We start from the raw sequence: 15996 nt of genomic DNA on the forward strand, positions 1-15996 counted from the left end.
CTTTGTGAGTGTCTTCATTAGAGCAACAACTGAGACTGGTCTGACCAGAGTGGCCCTGAGGGACGCTTCCAGTACTACTCTGTCAGGTCACTCCGACTGAATCTTTTCTCACACTTTGAGCATTCAAAAGGTTTCTCCCCGTGTGTGTTCTCTGATGCTCTTGAAGACTCCCTTCTCTCCCTGAATCCCTTTCCACACTCTGAGCATTCAAAAGGATTCTCCCTTGTGCAGATTCGCTGATGCTTTCGAAGATGGCCACTCTGACTGAATCTCTTTCCACACTGAGCATTCAAAAGGCTTCTCCCCTGTGTGCGTTCTCTGATGCCTTTGAAGATTGCCATTCCAACTGAATCTCTTTCCACACACTGAGCATTCAAAAGGTTTCTCCCCTGTGTGGGTTCGGTGATGCTTTTGAAGTTGGTCACTCGTACTGAATCTCTTTCTACACTCTGAGCATTCAAAAGGTTTCTCCCCTGTGTGGGTTCGCTGATGCTTTTGAAGTTGGTCACTCGTACTGAATTTCTTTCCACACTCTGAGCATTCAAAAGGTTTCTCCCCTGTGTGGGTTCTGCGATGCAGCTGAAGATTGCCAGTCCAACTGAATCTCTTTCCACACTCTAAGCATTCAAAAGGTTTCTCCCCTGTGTGGGTTCGCTGATGCTTTTGAAGATGGCCACTCCGACTGAATCTCTTTCCGCACGCTGAGCATTCAAAAGACTTCACCCCTGTGTGCGTTCTCTGATGCTCTTGAAGATTGCCACTATGACTAAATCTCTTCCCACACTCTGAGCATTCAAAAGGTTTCTCCCCATTGTGGCCTTTCTGATGCCTTTGAAGATTGCCACTCCGACTGAATCTCTTTCCACACTCTAAGCATTCAAAAGGTTTCTCCCCTGTGTGGGTTTGCTGATGCCTTTGAAGTTGGCCACTCGTACTGAATCTCTTTCCACACTCTGAGCATTCAAAAGGTTTCTCCCCTGTGTGGGTTCTGCAATGCAGCTGAAAATTGCCAGTCCAACTGAATCTCTTTCCACACTCTAAGCATTCAAAAGGTTTCTCTCCTGTGTGGGTTCGCTGATGCTTTTGAAGATGGCCACTCTGACTGAATCTCTTTCCACACACTGAGCATTCAAAAGGTTTCTCCCCTGTGTGGGTTCTGCGATGCAGCAGAAGACCGCCAGTCCAACTGAATCTCTTTCCACAATCTAAGCATTCAAAAGGTTTCTCCCCCGTGTGGGTTCTCTGATGCTGTATAAGATTGCTACTCGTACTGAATCCCTTCCCACACTCTGAGCATTCAAAAGTTTTCTCCCCTGTGTGGGTTCTCTGATGGAGTTCAAGATTGACATTCGTACTGAATGTCTTTCCACACTTTGAGCATTCAAAAGGTTTCTCCCCTCTGTGGGTTCTCTGATGGAGTTCAAGATTGACTCTCGTACTGAATTTCTTTCCACACTCCGAGCATTCAAACGGTTTCTCCCTTCTGTGTGTTCGCTGATGCTTTTGAAGATGGCCACTCCGACTGAATCTCTTTCCACACTCTGAGCATTCAAAAGGTTTCTCTCCTGTGTGGGTTCTGCGATGCAGCTGAAGATTGCCAGTCCAACTGAATCTCTTTCCACACTCTAAGCATTCAAAAGGTTTCTCCCCTGTGTGGATTCGCTGATGCCTTTGAAGATGGCCACTGTGACTGAATCTCTTTCCACACTCTGGGCATTCAAATGGTTTCTCCCCTGTGTGGGTTCTGCAATGCAACTGAAGACTGCCACTTGTACTGAATCTCTTTCCACACTCTGAGCATTGAAAAGGTTTCTCCCCTGTGTGGTTTCTGTGATGCAACTGAAGACTGCCACTCCGACTGAATCTCTTTCCACACTCTGAGCATTCAAAAGATTTCTCCCCTGTGTGGGTTCTGCGGTGCAGCTGAAGATTGCCAGTCCAACTGAATCTCTTTCCACAATCTAAGCATTCAAAAGGCTTCTCCCCTGTGTGGGTTCTCTGATGCTGTTTAAGATTGCTACTCGTATTGAATCTCTTCCCACACTCTGAGCATTCAAATGGTTTCTCCCCTGTGTGGGTTCTGCGATGCAACTGTAGACTGCCACTCTGACTGATTCTCTTTCCGCTCTCTGAGCATTCAGAAGGTTTCTCCCCTGTGTGGGTTCTCTGATGATGTTGAAGATTGCCCCTCTGACTGAATTTCTTTCTGCACTCTGAGCTCTCAAAAGGCTTCTCCCCTTTGTGGGTTTTTTGGTGCAGTTGAAGAGTGTTTCTCTGACTGAATTTATTTCTCACCCCTGAGTATGCAGAAAGTTTCTCCTTTCTGTGTATTCTTTGGTGCACAAGAAGCTGTGATCTCTTTCTGAAATATTGTCCACACTGCATGGATTTACTTGCTTTCATTTTCCTGTGCTTTGGAACATGTACATTCCGCTTTCTTTCATCACACTTCTCAATGATTCCACCATCTTTTTTTTTCTTAGGTATGTCCTGATTCCTGACATTTTCGTTCAAGTCTTCATTGTTAATTCTATCTGGCATGTGCTGATGAAGTTCCTCACCGTCCTCATTCCTCTGATCATCCTCTGGTGGAATAAAGAGAGAGAAAGATGCTGTTAGCACTTGGGAAGGCTGGAAAGATCCAACAACATCTATATGATTACAGAAGGAACAGACTGACAGCCCTTTGGCCTCCTAAGAACACAAGAGAAGCCATGTTGGATCAGGCCAATGGCCCTTCCAGTCCAACACTCTGTGTCACACAGTGGCCAAAATAACCAGCAGCCATCAGGAGGGGCCAGGACACTAGAAGCTCTCCCACTGTGCCCCCTCCAAGCACCAAGAATACAGAGCATTATTGCCCCAGACAGAGAGTGCCGACAATACACTGTGGCTATTAGCCACTGATGGACCTCAGTTTGGCTGATCTTAACCATACATTTTCCTTTCCCCAAGAATATCTCGTATTTAAGGATGCCTCCTCCACCTGCAAAGAACCTCAGGTGAACTGTTGCCCAGAAGGAGCTTCTGAGATTTCAGGCTCCCAGAAGGCCTCCCTCCCTCCTTACCCAGTGGCCTGTTGGATTGTACCAAACCAAATGTTGCTCAGAAGTTAATCAGGAATCCCCTATGGTTATTCCTGGCCTGTTTCCCTGACATAACAATGATGGATACTCACTCTCAGCCAGCTCATTTGGGAAGGAAATAATGTCTTGTGATCCTCTAGATGAACTCTCCAGTCTTTCTTCAAATGCAAGGCTGTTCTCTGTCTCCACCATAGTTTCTCTTTTACTTCTGGTTTCTTTTGCAGAAAGAGAGGGATACAAATAGGGGGGAAGTGAACATTCTTACATATGGAAAGAAACAAATGGAAGACTAAAAATTCTTCTGGAAGGATGGCACCATGGTCAAGATGGAAACCCAGAATCTGATCCAGGATAAGGGGAAAGGATCTGTGAGGCAAAGAGCCCTTGTTCCCCCAAGGGTTACAGGGATTACTAAATGGCCTGCTGTGACTCATGGGTGATCATAATTTCAGCCTCCCTGCAGATAACATCATCATCTTTTTCAAGGCCATATCCCAGAATGTGGTCATTGATTAATCATGAGAACCTGTCTCCAGTTCTCCAAATAGGACATATATGAACATATGAAGCTGCCTTATACTGAATCAGACCTTTGGTCCATCAAAGTCAGTATTGTCTTCTCAGACTGGCAGCGGCTCTCCAGGGTCTCAAGCTGAGGTTTTTCACACCTATTTGCCTGGACCCTTTTTTGGAGATGCCGGGGATTGAACTTGGGACCTTCTGCTTCCCAAACAGATGCTCTACCACTGAGCTACCGTCCTTCCCCGGAGAGTGACAGGATCAGGATGCTGCTGAGATCTTCTAGAAAATTCCATCAAGGAGGACCCTTGATTGCGTCATTAGGACCACCTGACCATACGAAGGTATAAAGTATAATACAGGTATAGATGAGAGGGAAGCCAGGCTATCCTCAGGGCATAGTAGGCCTTGATGTTTTCTTGCTGCATCATGATGAACAGTTCTAGCTAGGGTGACTTAGGCTACAGCTGGAAATCTTATGCTGCAATGAGAGGTGCCATCTAAGTATTTCATATCTTAGAACAGCTAGCTCTTCTTGCTTCCCTGTTGCTGAACTGCAGGGACTGTGCTGTTTTGTGACATCTTAGTTTTAAGTCTTTAATAAAGGTTTATATATGTTTTAAAATATATACTTGTTTACTTGTATGTATTCTACTCAGGCCCCCACTGAACAGGGTGTGGCTCGCGTACAAATAGCACTAACCCAGGGGGACCCAGGTTTTATGCCCTTGACAGGGTCATTTCCAGCTCACAGGCAGAGCAGATGTTTGTAATTCTATCAAGGGGGGAAGGGTGTCTGAGAAAGGCTGACAACAGAGAAATGAGGATCTGGCCGTTCCAGAGTCTTTCTGAGGGCCTCTCAACCCCACCAGGATACTTTCTCTGGCCTGAGGGATACACACAACACTGGCCCCAGCTGGTCTTCTCCAAGAGCACCCACCTGAAGCTGCCTTATACCGACTCACAGCCTTGGTCCATTGAAGTCAGTATCCTCAGTCCAGCAGCAGTGTTTTAGGGTTTCAGGCAGATGTTTTTCAATCAACTCCTACCTGTTCCTTTTTCACTGAAGATTCTGGGGGTTGAACCCGGACCTTCCTCTGGAGGTGGGGAGCGCTCCTTTTTTGGAGGTGACTTGCAATGATGGGATTGCATTAAGGGCAGCAAGCTACCAGCTGGATATTAGGAAACACTTTTCATAGTAAGAGCGGTTCTACTGTGGAATCAGCTACCTAGGGAAGAGGTCATCCCCCTCGCCCCTGGCAGTCTTTTAGCAGTGGCCGGAGAAACACCTGTCAGAGATACTGTAAGCTGATTCTGCATTGAGCAGGGGTTGGACTACATGGCCTCTGATTCTGCATTGAGCATGGGGTTGGAGAGCCAGTTGGGTGTAGTGGTTAAGTGTGTGGACTCTTATCTGGGAGAACCGGGTTTCATTCCCCACTCCTCCACTTGCACCTGCTGGAATGGCCTTGGGTCAGCCATAGCTCTCTTGTCTGGGAGAACCGGGTTTGATTCCCCCCTCCTCCATTTGCACCTGCTGGAATGGCCTTGGGTCAGCCATAGCACTGGCAGAGGTTGTCCTTGAAAGGGCAGCTGCTGTGAGAGCCCTCTCAGCCTCACCACTTCACAGGGTGTCTGTTGTGGGGGAGGAAGATAAAGGAGACTGTAGGCCGCTCTGAGCCTCTGTCCTTGAAAGGGCTTCTGCTGTGCGAGCCCTCTCAACCCCATCCACCTCACAGGGCGTCTGTTGTGGGGGAGGGAGGGAAAGGAGATTGCAGGCCGCTCTGAGCCTCTGTCCTTGAAAGGGCAGCTGCTGTGAGAGCCCGCTCCAGCCCCACCCACCTCACAGGGTGTCTGTTTGGGGGGGGAAGGTAAAGGAGATTGTGAGCCACTCTGAGCCTCTGTCCTTGAAAGGGCTTCTGCTGTGCGAGCCCTCTCAACCCCATCCACCTCACAGGGCGTCTGTTGTGGGGGAGGGAGGGAAAGGAGATTGCAGGCCGCTCTGAGCCTTTGTCCTTGAAAGGGCAGCTGCTGTGAGAGCCCTCTCCAGCCCCACCCACCTCACAGGGTGTTTGTTGTGGGGGAGGAAGGGAAAGGAGATTGTGGGCCACTATGAGCCTCTGGCCTTGAAAGGGCAGCTGCTGGGAGAGCTCTCTGAAGCCCCACCCACCTCACAGGGTGTCTGTTGTGGGGGAGGAAGGGAAAGAAGATTATGAGCCGCTCTGAGACTCTGTCCTTGAAAGGGCAGCTGCTGGGAGAGCCTTCTCAGCCCCACCCACCTCAAAGGGTGTCTGTTGTGGGGGAGGAAGGTAAAGGAGATTGTGAGCCACTCCGAGCCTCTGTCCTTGAAAGGGCTTCTGCTGTGAGAGCCCTCTCCAGCCCCACCCACCTCACAGGGTGTCTGTTGTGCGGGAGGAAGGTAAAGGAGATTGTGAGCCACTCTGAGCCTCTGTCCTTGAAAGGGCTTCTGCTGTGCGAGCCCTCTCAACCCCATCCACCTCACAGGGCGTCTGTTGTGGGGGAGGGAGGGAAAGGAGATTGCAGGCCGCTCTGAGCCTCTGTCCTTGAAAGGGCAGCTGCTGTGAGAGCCCTCTCCAGCCCCACCCACCTCACAGGGTGTCTGTTGTGGGGGAAGAAGGGAAAGGAGATTGTAGGCCGCTCTGAGCCTTTGTCCTTGAAAGGGCAGCTGCTGTGAGAGCCCTCTCCAGCCCCACCCACCTCACAGGGTGTCTGTCGTGGGGGAGGAAGGGAAAGGAGATTGTAGGCCGCTCTGAGCCTCTGTCCTTGAAAGGGCAGCTGCTGTGAGAGCCCTCTCCAGCCCCACCCACCTCACAGGGTGTTTGCTGTGGGGAGGAAGGGAAAGGAGATTGTGGGCCACTATGAGCCTCTGGTTTTGAAAGGGGAGCTGCTGGGAGAGCTCTCTCCAGCCCCACCCACCTCACAGGGTGTTTGTTGTGGGGGAGGAAGGGAAAGGAGATTGTGAGCCACTCTGAGACTCTGTCCTCGAAAGGGCAGCTGCTGGGAGAGCCTTCTCAGCCCCACCCACCTCACAGGGTGTCTGTTGTGGGGGAGGAAGGTAAAGGAGATTGTGAGCCACTCCGAGACTCTTCGGAGTGGAGGGCGGGATATAAATCTAATATCTTCTTCTTCTCTATGGCTCCTTCCCACTCTGTGATCCTATTATTCTGGCAGATGGCCATCTGGTAATGATATTGATTCTGTGAACTTAGACAGATCATGGGAAAGAGGGCAGGAAGGGTTGCATCGGTGCTTAGTTCTCATGCCCCGTTCCTACACGCCCAAGGAAGTGTGATTGCCACTTTGGGGTCAGGAAGCAACTTCATCCAGAACCGTTTATCAGAGTTCTCAAAGGGCTTTTTTTGCCATCTTCTAGACATGTACTGTCATCTGAACTCTGCTCACGACCTGCGTTCGATTCCGGCTGAAGCTGGGTTCAGGTAGCCGGCCCAAGGTTGACTCAGCCTCCCATCCTTCCGGGGTCGGTAAAATGAGTCCCCAGCTTGTTGGGGGGAAAGTGTAAAAGGCTGGGGAAGGCAATGGCAAACCACCCCACAAAAAGTCTGCCGTGAAAACGTTGTGAAAGCAACATCACCCCAGAGTCGGAAACGACTGGTGCTTGCACAGGGGACCTTTCCTTTCCAGGCATGCAGCAAGGGCATTTTTGCAGGGAACTGAATTAGATGACACTGGAGGTCAGTTCCAATTCTACGATTCTATGAACATGTGAAGTTTCTTTATACCGAATCCGACCCTTGGTCCCTTGGAGTCGGTATTATCTCCTCAGTCGAGCATCCGTTCTCCAGCATCTCAGACAGAGTCTTTCATTTCACTTCCTACCTGATTCTTTTCTCTGGAGATGATGGGATTGAACCTTTTGCATGCCAAGGAAATGCTCTGCCAAGGAGCCACAGCCCCACCCCACACACAAGTAGCAGGACAGGCCTCAAAATGGCGTATTGCTATTCAATATTTGGATTCATTCTTTCTCGCAATGGCAGCGAGTTGCACCTTTGGCACCTAGGAAAGATCCTTACCCAGAGAGGCCACGTTCCCATAGTTCTCCAGCATGACTTCCCTGTACAGAGCTCTTTGTCCCGGATCCAGCAGGGCCCACTCTGCCTCCGTGAAAGAGACGGACACCTCCTCAAAGGAAAAGGGACCCTGAAAGAACAAGAAGATCCTCTTCTTAGGGCATGTAGAATCTTTCGGGCTCAAGTGCCGTGTTCTACTGGAGAAAGTTTTCCTCCCAGACGTTTCGTTCTCAGCTGCGGAGAACATCCTCAGTGGCGTTGCAGCCGGAGCAGGCGCTCTGACCTTCTTTTTGTGCACAGAAGGTCAGAGCGCCTGCTCCGGCTGCAACGCCACTGATGATGTTCTCCGCAGCTGAGAACGAAACGTATGGAAGGAAAACTTTCTCCAGTAGAACACGGCACTTGAGCCCGAAAGATTCTACAAACCCTAATGATGTTACCAGCCGTGAAAACCTGAAATCTTTGATAAGATCCTCTCCTCTTCAGAGATCTCACCCTGGAAGGGAGTCGTCTGAGAAGGTACAGAAAGTAAGGCTTGGGATGGGTAAAAGGAACAGCATTCAAAGGATCTCTCGTTGTCCCTCCACCCCACCCCATTCATCTCGCCTACCTGAACTGCAGGTGCAGCGGCTGTTTTCACACCTCGGAAACGATGATAGTTCAACAGCATCTCTTCACTGCCTATTCCTGAGACAAGGCAGTTCCCTGCAAAATTCAGTTCCCTGAGTAAGGAAGGGTGTTTGTTTCTTTGTCCCCTGCTTCACACCCCTTCTTCCCAGGGGAGTGAAACCTTGCCCTGTGTACACTCAACACATTTATAAACACTTTTCACTAAGTTCCAGGAAAGGCAGAGCAGGGTTGCCACTAAAATGTTATTTTTCATTTCCCTGACCAACATTTGTCAATTTCCCTGACCACCATTCAAATATAGGAAAGGAAAGGTCCCCTGTGCAAGCACCAGTCGTTTTCGACTCTGGTGCGACGTTGCTTTCACGACATTTTCATGGCAGACATTTTACGGGGTGGTTTGCCATTGCCTTCCCCAGTCATTCAAATATAACCACAAGCTAAAAAATGAATAGGTCATGTTGCGTTAATGCAAGGCTTAATTAAATGTTCCACTCTCAACTGCAAAAATATCTGTCAAAGTAAGAGATTTAATATCAGCTTCTTTCAACATAAACTGCAGGAACATCTGTTTTGCAATTAAACCAAAAATCATACCAAGAGACAAACTTCAATTCAGGTAAACTCTGAATGCTAACATGTCAGAACTTTCTCAAAGCTGGGAAAGTTTCTCTTTCACTTTCTGGTTTCAGAAAGTGTAATGAGCATATCAGCAGCAAGAAAGGAGGTAGAGTTTCTGCAATCTAGAGAAGCAGACAACCCTCATTTGCAACCCTTATGCATGGGAGAAGTCAGGAAAGAGGGTGAGAGAGCCGGTACTCTGTAAACTCCAGCAGGGACAAGCAATCACGTTTGCAAAATTTTCTTTGCATGGTGCAGAGCAGAAAGTACTAGTTGTCTGTGAAATCTAACAGTGGCAAAACTCATTTGCAACTCTGTGCTGGATTTTAGCAGGAGACAAGATGTCCATTCCAGACACAAGCATGACCCAAAAACATGCTTATTTTTATGTATAAGTTAAATGCAGTACTAGCAGGTAGGGACGAAAACAGATGTCTAAAGTTTGTATATTGCCAAATGTTTAAACTAGCCTTGCTTTGCAAATGCTACAGGCAGACCTGGGAAATCATGCAGGGCGAGAGCTCAGCAAACACATTAGGCTGGTTGCGGGGGGGGGGGGGGGGTGGAGAAAAAGGTGGAGCTGGGAAAGGGAATCATTAAGTTTCACTTGTATTCTACTACTTCTCTATTCCAGTTGCCACAAGAACAGATCATGCTCTTCCAGCAGCAGGTCAAAAATCCACTGCTTGAATATATTTTAATCACAATTTCTCTGACTTTCCCTGACTTCAGACAAATCCTCCTGGCCAATTTCCATTTCCCTGACTTTCCTGAAAGTGGCAACCCTGCAGAAGAGAAGCACCAGGGACCTATGAACCTCAGGGATTATAAATGCTGCCAACATAGTTCAGACTTCTGAGAGACTTGGGTTTGTTCTGAAGGGAGGGAAAGGGCGTGGGGAGTGGAACTGCAATAGCATGAAACCTCACCGTCACCTTTTACCAGACGTGACTTGAGCAGTTCTGGAGACATGAGGGTCATATGAATGAGTTTTCAGAGCGTCTCTGGGCATGTTAACTTCACAACCAGGTTTTCAGCCAGATCCAACTTCAACATGAAATCACATCTGTCCCAAGCCCCACTCTAAGACCCTCCCCAAAGCGCCTGGGAGTGCTGGGCCCCATAGCCTGCCATCCCTACTCCATCCCCTGCAGCCCACATCAGAATGACCCTTCTAGCACAGGTACAGAAAGCAAATATCCCCATGGGTATTGGCCCCTAGGAAATAGTTTTCAGAGCTCTGCTGCCCCATGAGACTGAATCGCTCTGCTGAGGTTTCTCTACCTTCCCCCTGTTCCCAAGCAACTTGGGATCTTTGATGGAAGGAAGGCGAGATATGATTTTTTTAGTTAATGGGAGAAATTGACCTCCAGGAATTTGTCTAATCTCTTTTTAGGGGCATCACAGTTAGTGGACATTGAGTGCCACAAAGTATGTTGTCTGTAGAAATATGTATTTTTCCTCCTGACCCGAACTCTCTACCCATCACATTCACAGGCTGCCCCCAATTGCATCAAGGCACAATGAGTCTTTACCATGGGAGAGGGCATCTTGGGCATGCTCCACCGCCTGCACCCTCTGCCCCTGCTCCAAGGAAGCTCCTTCTTCTTCTTCAGAGATTGCAGCTTCCATTTTCAAAGATGGTCCCCACATCTGAAACAATAGCAAGGGAGAGGGGAAGAGATGGAGGAGAAAAGAGACCAAGGAAGGGATCCTGCCCCACTCCCAGACTCTGCACTTTCCTATCAGCAGATTTGGTGAGTTATCTACAGGGGTCAGAAATTCTCTAGCAGAAGAGGCTCTGGGCAATTATCTGGCAGAGGACTAAATATTGTTGCTTGAATTGGACATACCTGGAGAGAATCCCCTCACCTGTTCTGCCTGCCTCTTCTCCTCTGCCTGACTCAGGAGGAAACCTTCGGCCAGGGCCACCGCCTGGGAACTGGTCTCCGGCCCACATCCTCTGACCCAGCACTGCACTTCCTGGGGCAGGAGAGTCAGGAACTGCTCCAGGATCACCAGGTCCAGGATCTGCTTCTTGGTGTGCCTCTCCGGCTTCAGCCACTGGCTGCAAAGTCCATGCAGCTGGCTGCAAACCTCTCGGGCCCCATCGGCCTCATGGTAGCGGAACTGCCGGAAACGTTGGCAACATACTTCTGAGGTCAGGGTGTTCTTAGCCAGGACCTCTGGCACAGCCCTTTCCCAGAATTCCACACCACTTCCAGGTTGGATGGGATGGGGGCTTTTCCTTGCTCTCTTGCCAATTCCAGATCCTCCTGGGTCCTGCTCTTCCATCTCCTTCCCCTTCTCTTGGGTCTCCTCTACTGGTGAAATCAGGGACGTTGAGAAACAGACAACTGCATGTCAAAAGGAAAATACACATACGCAAACACACACGTATAAATACAACCCCCACTCCTACCCCCTTCAAAAAAAAGCATGGAACACACCAGGGGTGGCCAACGGTAGCTCTCCAGATGTTTTTTTGCCTACAACTCCCATCAGCCCCAGCCAGCTTGGCCAATGGCTGGGGCTGATGGGAGTTGTAGGCAAAAAACATCTGGAGAGCTACCATTGGCCACCCCTGGAATATACCACCGCTCCATCCAGAGAATTATCAGTTTTCTCCTGGCCCTGTATTCCAGCTCACCCTGATAGGATCATTTTCCAGAGCCCAGACTATTTGAAAAAAGCCTACGCAAAGACCATGAACAACACTGTGTGGCTACTGAAGCGCCTCACTGGTGCCCTGCTGGAGATGGGGGGGGGGGGCGGTGACCAGCCAAATTTTTTAACATTCTGGCAAGCTAATCAGCCTGAATGATTCATCATATTTGATACCGTCTGGGACTCCTTTCTGGGCCTTCTGACCCCAAAAGGCAGACATGTATTCTTGTTGGCATCCCCCTTAGCGAGATCTGAACCCACGCCCTCCTGGGACCATACCTTAGTGTTTCTCCCTATTGTGCTGTCAGTGGGGTCTGGAGAGCCAGTTTGGCGTAATGGTTAAGCGTGCGGACTCTTATCTGGGAGAACCGGGTTTGATTCCCCACTCCTCCACTTGCACCTGCTGGAATGGCCTTGGGTCCGCCATAGCTCTGGCAGAGGTTGTCCTTGAAAGGGCAGCTGCTGTGAGAGCCCTCTCCAGCCCCACCCACCTCACAGGGTGTCTGTTGTGGGGGAGGAAGGGAAAGGAGATTGTGAGCCGCTCTGAGACTCTTCGGAGTGGAGGGCGGGATATAAATCCAATATCTTCTTCTTCTTCATCTTCCTCTCTTGCCTGGCAAAAGGATGCCCTTCCTCCCACCCTAATCCCAGCGCAGGAGGGAGAATCTGGCACTGTGTTACATTTGGAGCAGGTGTGTTCTTTCCCTGTGCGTCCACTTTTCAAATTAATGAAGCAGGCGACTACTCGAACCCACATCCCTGGAGCAACGTTCCCTCTAAGCTGCAGAGTCTTGTGAGCAAAAATTCTAGTCCGTGAGCTACTGCATAAATTAGTTTGCTCTGGGGCCATTCTTCCTGAGCGGAGACAAAAATGTGTGAAAGGAACGGTCCCCTGTGCAAGCACCAGTCGTTTTCGACTCTGGGGTGATGCTGCTTTTACGGGGTGGTTTGCCATCGCCTTCCCCGGTCATTACACTTTCCCCCCAGCAAGCTGGGGACTCATTTTACTGACCTTGGAAGGATGGAAGGTCAACCTGGAGCCAACTACCAGAACCAGCTTCCGCTGGACTCGAACTCAGGTCATGAGCAGAGGGTTCTGACTGCAGTACTGCAGCTTTACCACTCTGCGCCACGGGGCTCCGCTACAAAATGTGTGAGCTGGAGGCTAAAAATCTGTGAGCTAGCTCACGCTAACATAGCTTAGAGGGAACACTGCTTAGAGGGAACACTGTGTGTTTACATGCCATCTTCCTCACAGGGATGGATGCTTGCGTGCCATTTCTTCCTCTTGGCCTTAGGTATATTGGGGGTGTGACCACATCAGCTAGCTCCTCTCCTCTCTTACCTGTCAGGGTAAGTTGTTCTGTGATTTGGGGGGCATTGGTGATGTTGCTAGGCTCTCTGCACCTTGGCAACAAAGTTCTTTAAAATATTCCTCCCCTCTGTTGGGGGGGGGGGGTGGCCTTAGATACCTGCATGGCCCCATACTAGGGTTCCAGTGCAGGCCGGGCTTCCCTGCCCCCACGCCTTCCTAATTCGACCCACTCTTCCAAAGGCCTGCTTTTGTTGGCTGGGTGGTTGGTTTGTAGAATGAAAATGACCAGCGAGAGAATACCAGTTTCATACATTTAACGTCTCCTGTACTGAAAGACACGGATTATCTCCCCCCCTCCTCCCAACAAACTGTTGGAGGGACTGTGCCATGGAGAAACGCAAGAAAGAGATGTGGACTGTGTGTGTATTGATTGGTTATTGATTACATGAAATAATATTTGAAATGTTGGTAAAATCTGCTAGCTATTCGCGGTAGTTGATTATGGTGGCTTTAGCGGTTTCTGTGAATTTCTCCGTTTGTGACATCCTGAAGTTCTCCCAGAATTAGAACCCACCTCCACCTCAAGGATCAGTTCCCTGGGAGAAAATGACTGCACGGGAGGGAGGTGGCCAACCTCGGAAAGCCATGGCTCAGCATGATCCCCGACTCCCTCCCTCCCTAGATATAAAAGTTTATTTCCCCCCCCAGTCCTCCTTCGCCCTGCAAATGCAAACCCCTCTCCCAGGAAAAGCCCCTTCCTCTTCTTTGCCCTCCTTTTTCCTTGGCCTTTCTAGCAAGCAGCTTGGCGGGTTTAATTCTTTCAGTGTCACTGAGGAAAACGAAATATGTCCTGGAGCCAGGCGTTATGCGGCTTAATGGGGCTGCTCAAGTTATGATGTGTTTGGGGGGGGGGGCGTTGGTGGTGTTGCTAGGTCTCTGCACCTTGGCCCACAGAGTTCTCTAAAACAGGGGTGGCCAACGGTAGCTCTCCAGATTCCCCCCCCCCCTACAACTCCCATCAGCCCCAGCCATTGGCCATGCTGGCTGGGGCTGATGGGAGTTGTCGGCAAAAAAACATCTGGAGAGCTACCGTTGGCCACCCCTGCTCTAAAATGTTCCTCCCCTCTGCTGGGGATGGGGCCTTTGGATGCCGGTGTGGACCAACATCAGGGCCTTAGGATGGAGCTGCAGCCCATTCCAGTGCAGTCTGGATTTCCCTTTCCACCAGCCCACACCCCTTTCTTAACTCACCCCACTCCCCAGTAGGCCTGCTTGGGTTGTTGGTTTGCAGAATGAAAAGGACCAGCAAGAGAACGTCAGTTTCATACATTCGACTTTTCTTTCTTTGGAAGAAACGGATTATCGCTGCTGCCCCATAAACTCCGCTGAGCAAAACTGGCGCCTCGCAGAGTTACCAGCCTTTCGGTGGCTGAAGCCAAAAGAATCAACTACCCTGAAGAAATAAGCAACAAAAGTTTCCTACAGTGCCAAAGAAACCCCTGAGGAATTGATCCCGGCCGTCCTCACAAGGCTCCCACTTTGCACTGGAATCGACATATGAAATTGGGAAGTATTATTATTATTTTTTTTGCAAGCACTTGATTCAAGAAATAACAAGATCAGCACAAGCTCTTTTCGCTTGCCCTTTAAGAGACATTGAGGACACGGTATATTGTGACCTGTGCAACGGATAGACCCATGAAAGAGCTGGGGACTGATCGATGGATTACTGAGCCTAAGAAATAATATTTGGAGCTGCGGTGAAACGTGTTAGCAATGTATCCGCAGTAGCTGATTATATCGCCTTCAGCTGTTTCCATGATGAACCTCTCGTTTCGTAACCTCCAGACGGGGGGCTTGAAGTTCTCCCAGAATTAGAACCCACCTCCAAGGGACAGAGATCAGTTCCCTGGGAGAAAATGGCTGCACGGGAGGGAGGAGGCCAACCCTGGCTTGCGGTTATCCCCACCTCCCTCCCTCCCTCCCTCCCTCCATCCCAAGATCTAAAAGCTTATCCCTCCGCCCCTCCAAGACTTACTTCCAAGTGAACTTTGCAAGGGTCCGGCTGCTGCAAGGCTTTTCCTTCCTCCTGCCGCTCCTCTGCACAGCCCCCCTCCCCCCAGTCCTCCTTCGCCCTGCAAAAACAAACCCCTCCCCCGGGAAAAGCCCCTCCCTCTCCTTGCTCGGCCGCTCTAGCGAGCAGCAGGCCGGTTTTAACCCTTTCCGTGCTGCAGAGGAAGGAGAAACGTGTCCCGGAGGAGTTTCCTCTAGGCTGCCGTCAGCCACGCCTTATGGTGCTCGATGGGGCTGTTGGGGAGTAACTCTACAGTGCTGCACGGGTTGCTCCTCCCGGGGTGCTCAGAAAAAGGAGGCTGCAGCTGGGCCCCCCCCTCCTTAGTCGCCCCCCTCCTAGAATAAGGACCCTAAAACTCAAATGGGGGAGGGGGAGAGAGAAAGAGGGGGTTAGTGATGATGAGATCTGGCTCTTCTTTAAATAGGCCACTTAGGATTTCTGTTGCCCCCCTGGAGAGAAATCCTCTTTGGGTCTCCTGGCCCCTCCTTGCAAGTCCAGGGAAATGCTGAAAGCCACTGTGGAGTCAGGCAGGGTGGGTGCACAGCTGGTGGGGGGTAGCCAGGGGGCTGAAGGCGAAGGACCGCCTCCTTGGATTATCCCTGCCGATAAGGGGGGATAGGGGTGGAAGGAAGGGGGTGTTCTCCTCCCGCAGGGTCTCTGCTAAGCTGGCCAGTCTCCCGGTGTGAGCTGGAGATCTCTCCAGTTTTCAATTTATCGTCAGAGTCAGTTCCTCTGCAGAAAACGGCTGCTTCAGAACGGTGGGGGGTGCGGTGGTCTCTAGGGCATTCTACATCCCCGAGGACCCTCCCCTCATCAAAAATTTCCCAGCTCAGAGTCAGCCATTTCTGCCCTGTCCATCTCCCAGGAGCTCCACGGGGGCCCTTCCCCCTCCTCTCCACCACCCACTAGGGTGGCCATAATGTCTGAAGGCCAGCCAGGGACACCTTGGGTGGGGGGGGTAGGTGTGCGCGCGCGCGAAGCAGGAAACAGGAAGTGACGTCACTTCCGGTGACGTCATGCCACCGCCAGGAGCAG

The 15996-nt window shown here is 50.3% G+C and overlaps 2 protein-coding genes across 2 annotated transcripts; both read right to left on the reverse strand.

Moving 5' to 3' along the window:
- Positions 1–375: 375 nt before the first annotated feature.
- LOC132571655 (oocyte zinc finger protein XlCOF6-like) lies at positions 376–2541 on the reverse strand (the record flags this gene model as incomplete). Its single annotated transcript, XM_060238449.1, has 1 exon — positions 376–2541. A coding segment is annotated over exon 1 (2166 nt), but the record flags the coding sequence as incomplete, so codon positions are not given.
- A 7855-nt stretch (positions 2542–10396) lies between these two features.
- LOC132571656 (zinc finger protein 232-like) lies at positions 10397–14994 on the reverse strand. The gene is made up of 3 exons (XM_060238450.1): positions 14926–14994; positions 10778–11229; positions 10397–10558 (listed from the first exon to the last, which is right to left on the reverse strand). The coding sequence occupies exons 2-3, from the start codon at positions 11198–11200 to the stop codon at positions 10397–10399; spliced, it is 585 nt and encodes a 194-aa protein (XP_060094433.1). The 5' UTR covers positions 11201–11229; positions 14926–14994.
- Positions 14995–15996: the final 1002 nt, after the last annotated feature.

This window comes from Heteronotia binoei, chromosome 5, assembly GCF_032191835.1.
Source record: "Heteronotia binoei isolate CCM8104 ecotype False Entrance Well chromosome 5, APGP_CSIRO_Hbin_v1, whole genome shotgun sequence".
NCBI lineage: Eukaryota > Metazoa > Chordata > Lepidosauria > Squamata > Gekkonidae > Heteronotia > Heteronotia binoei.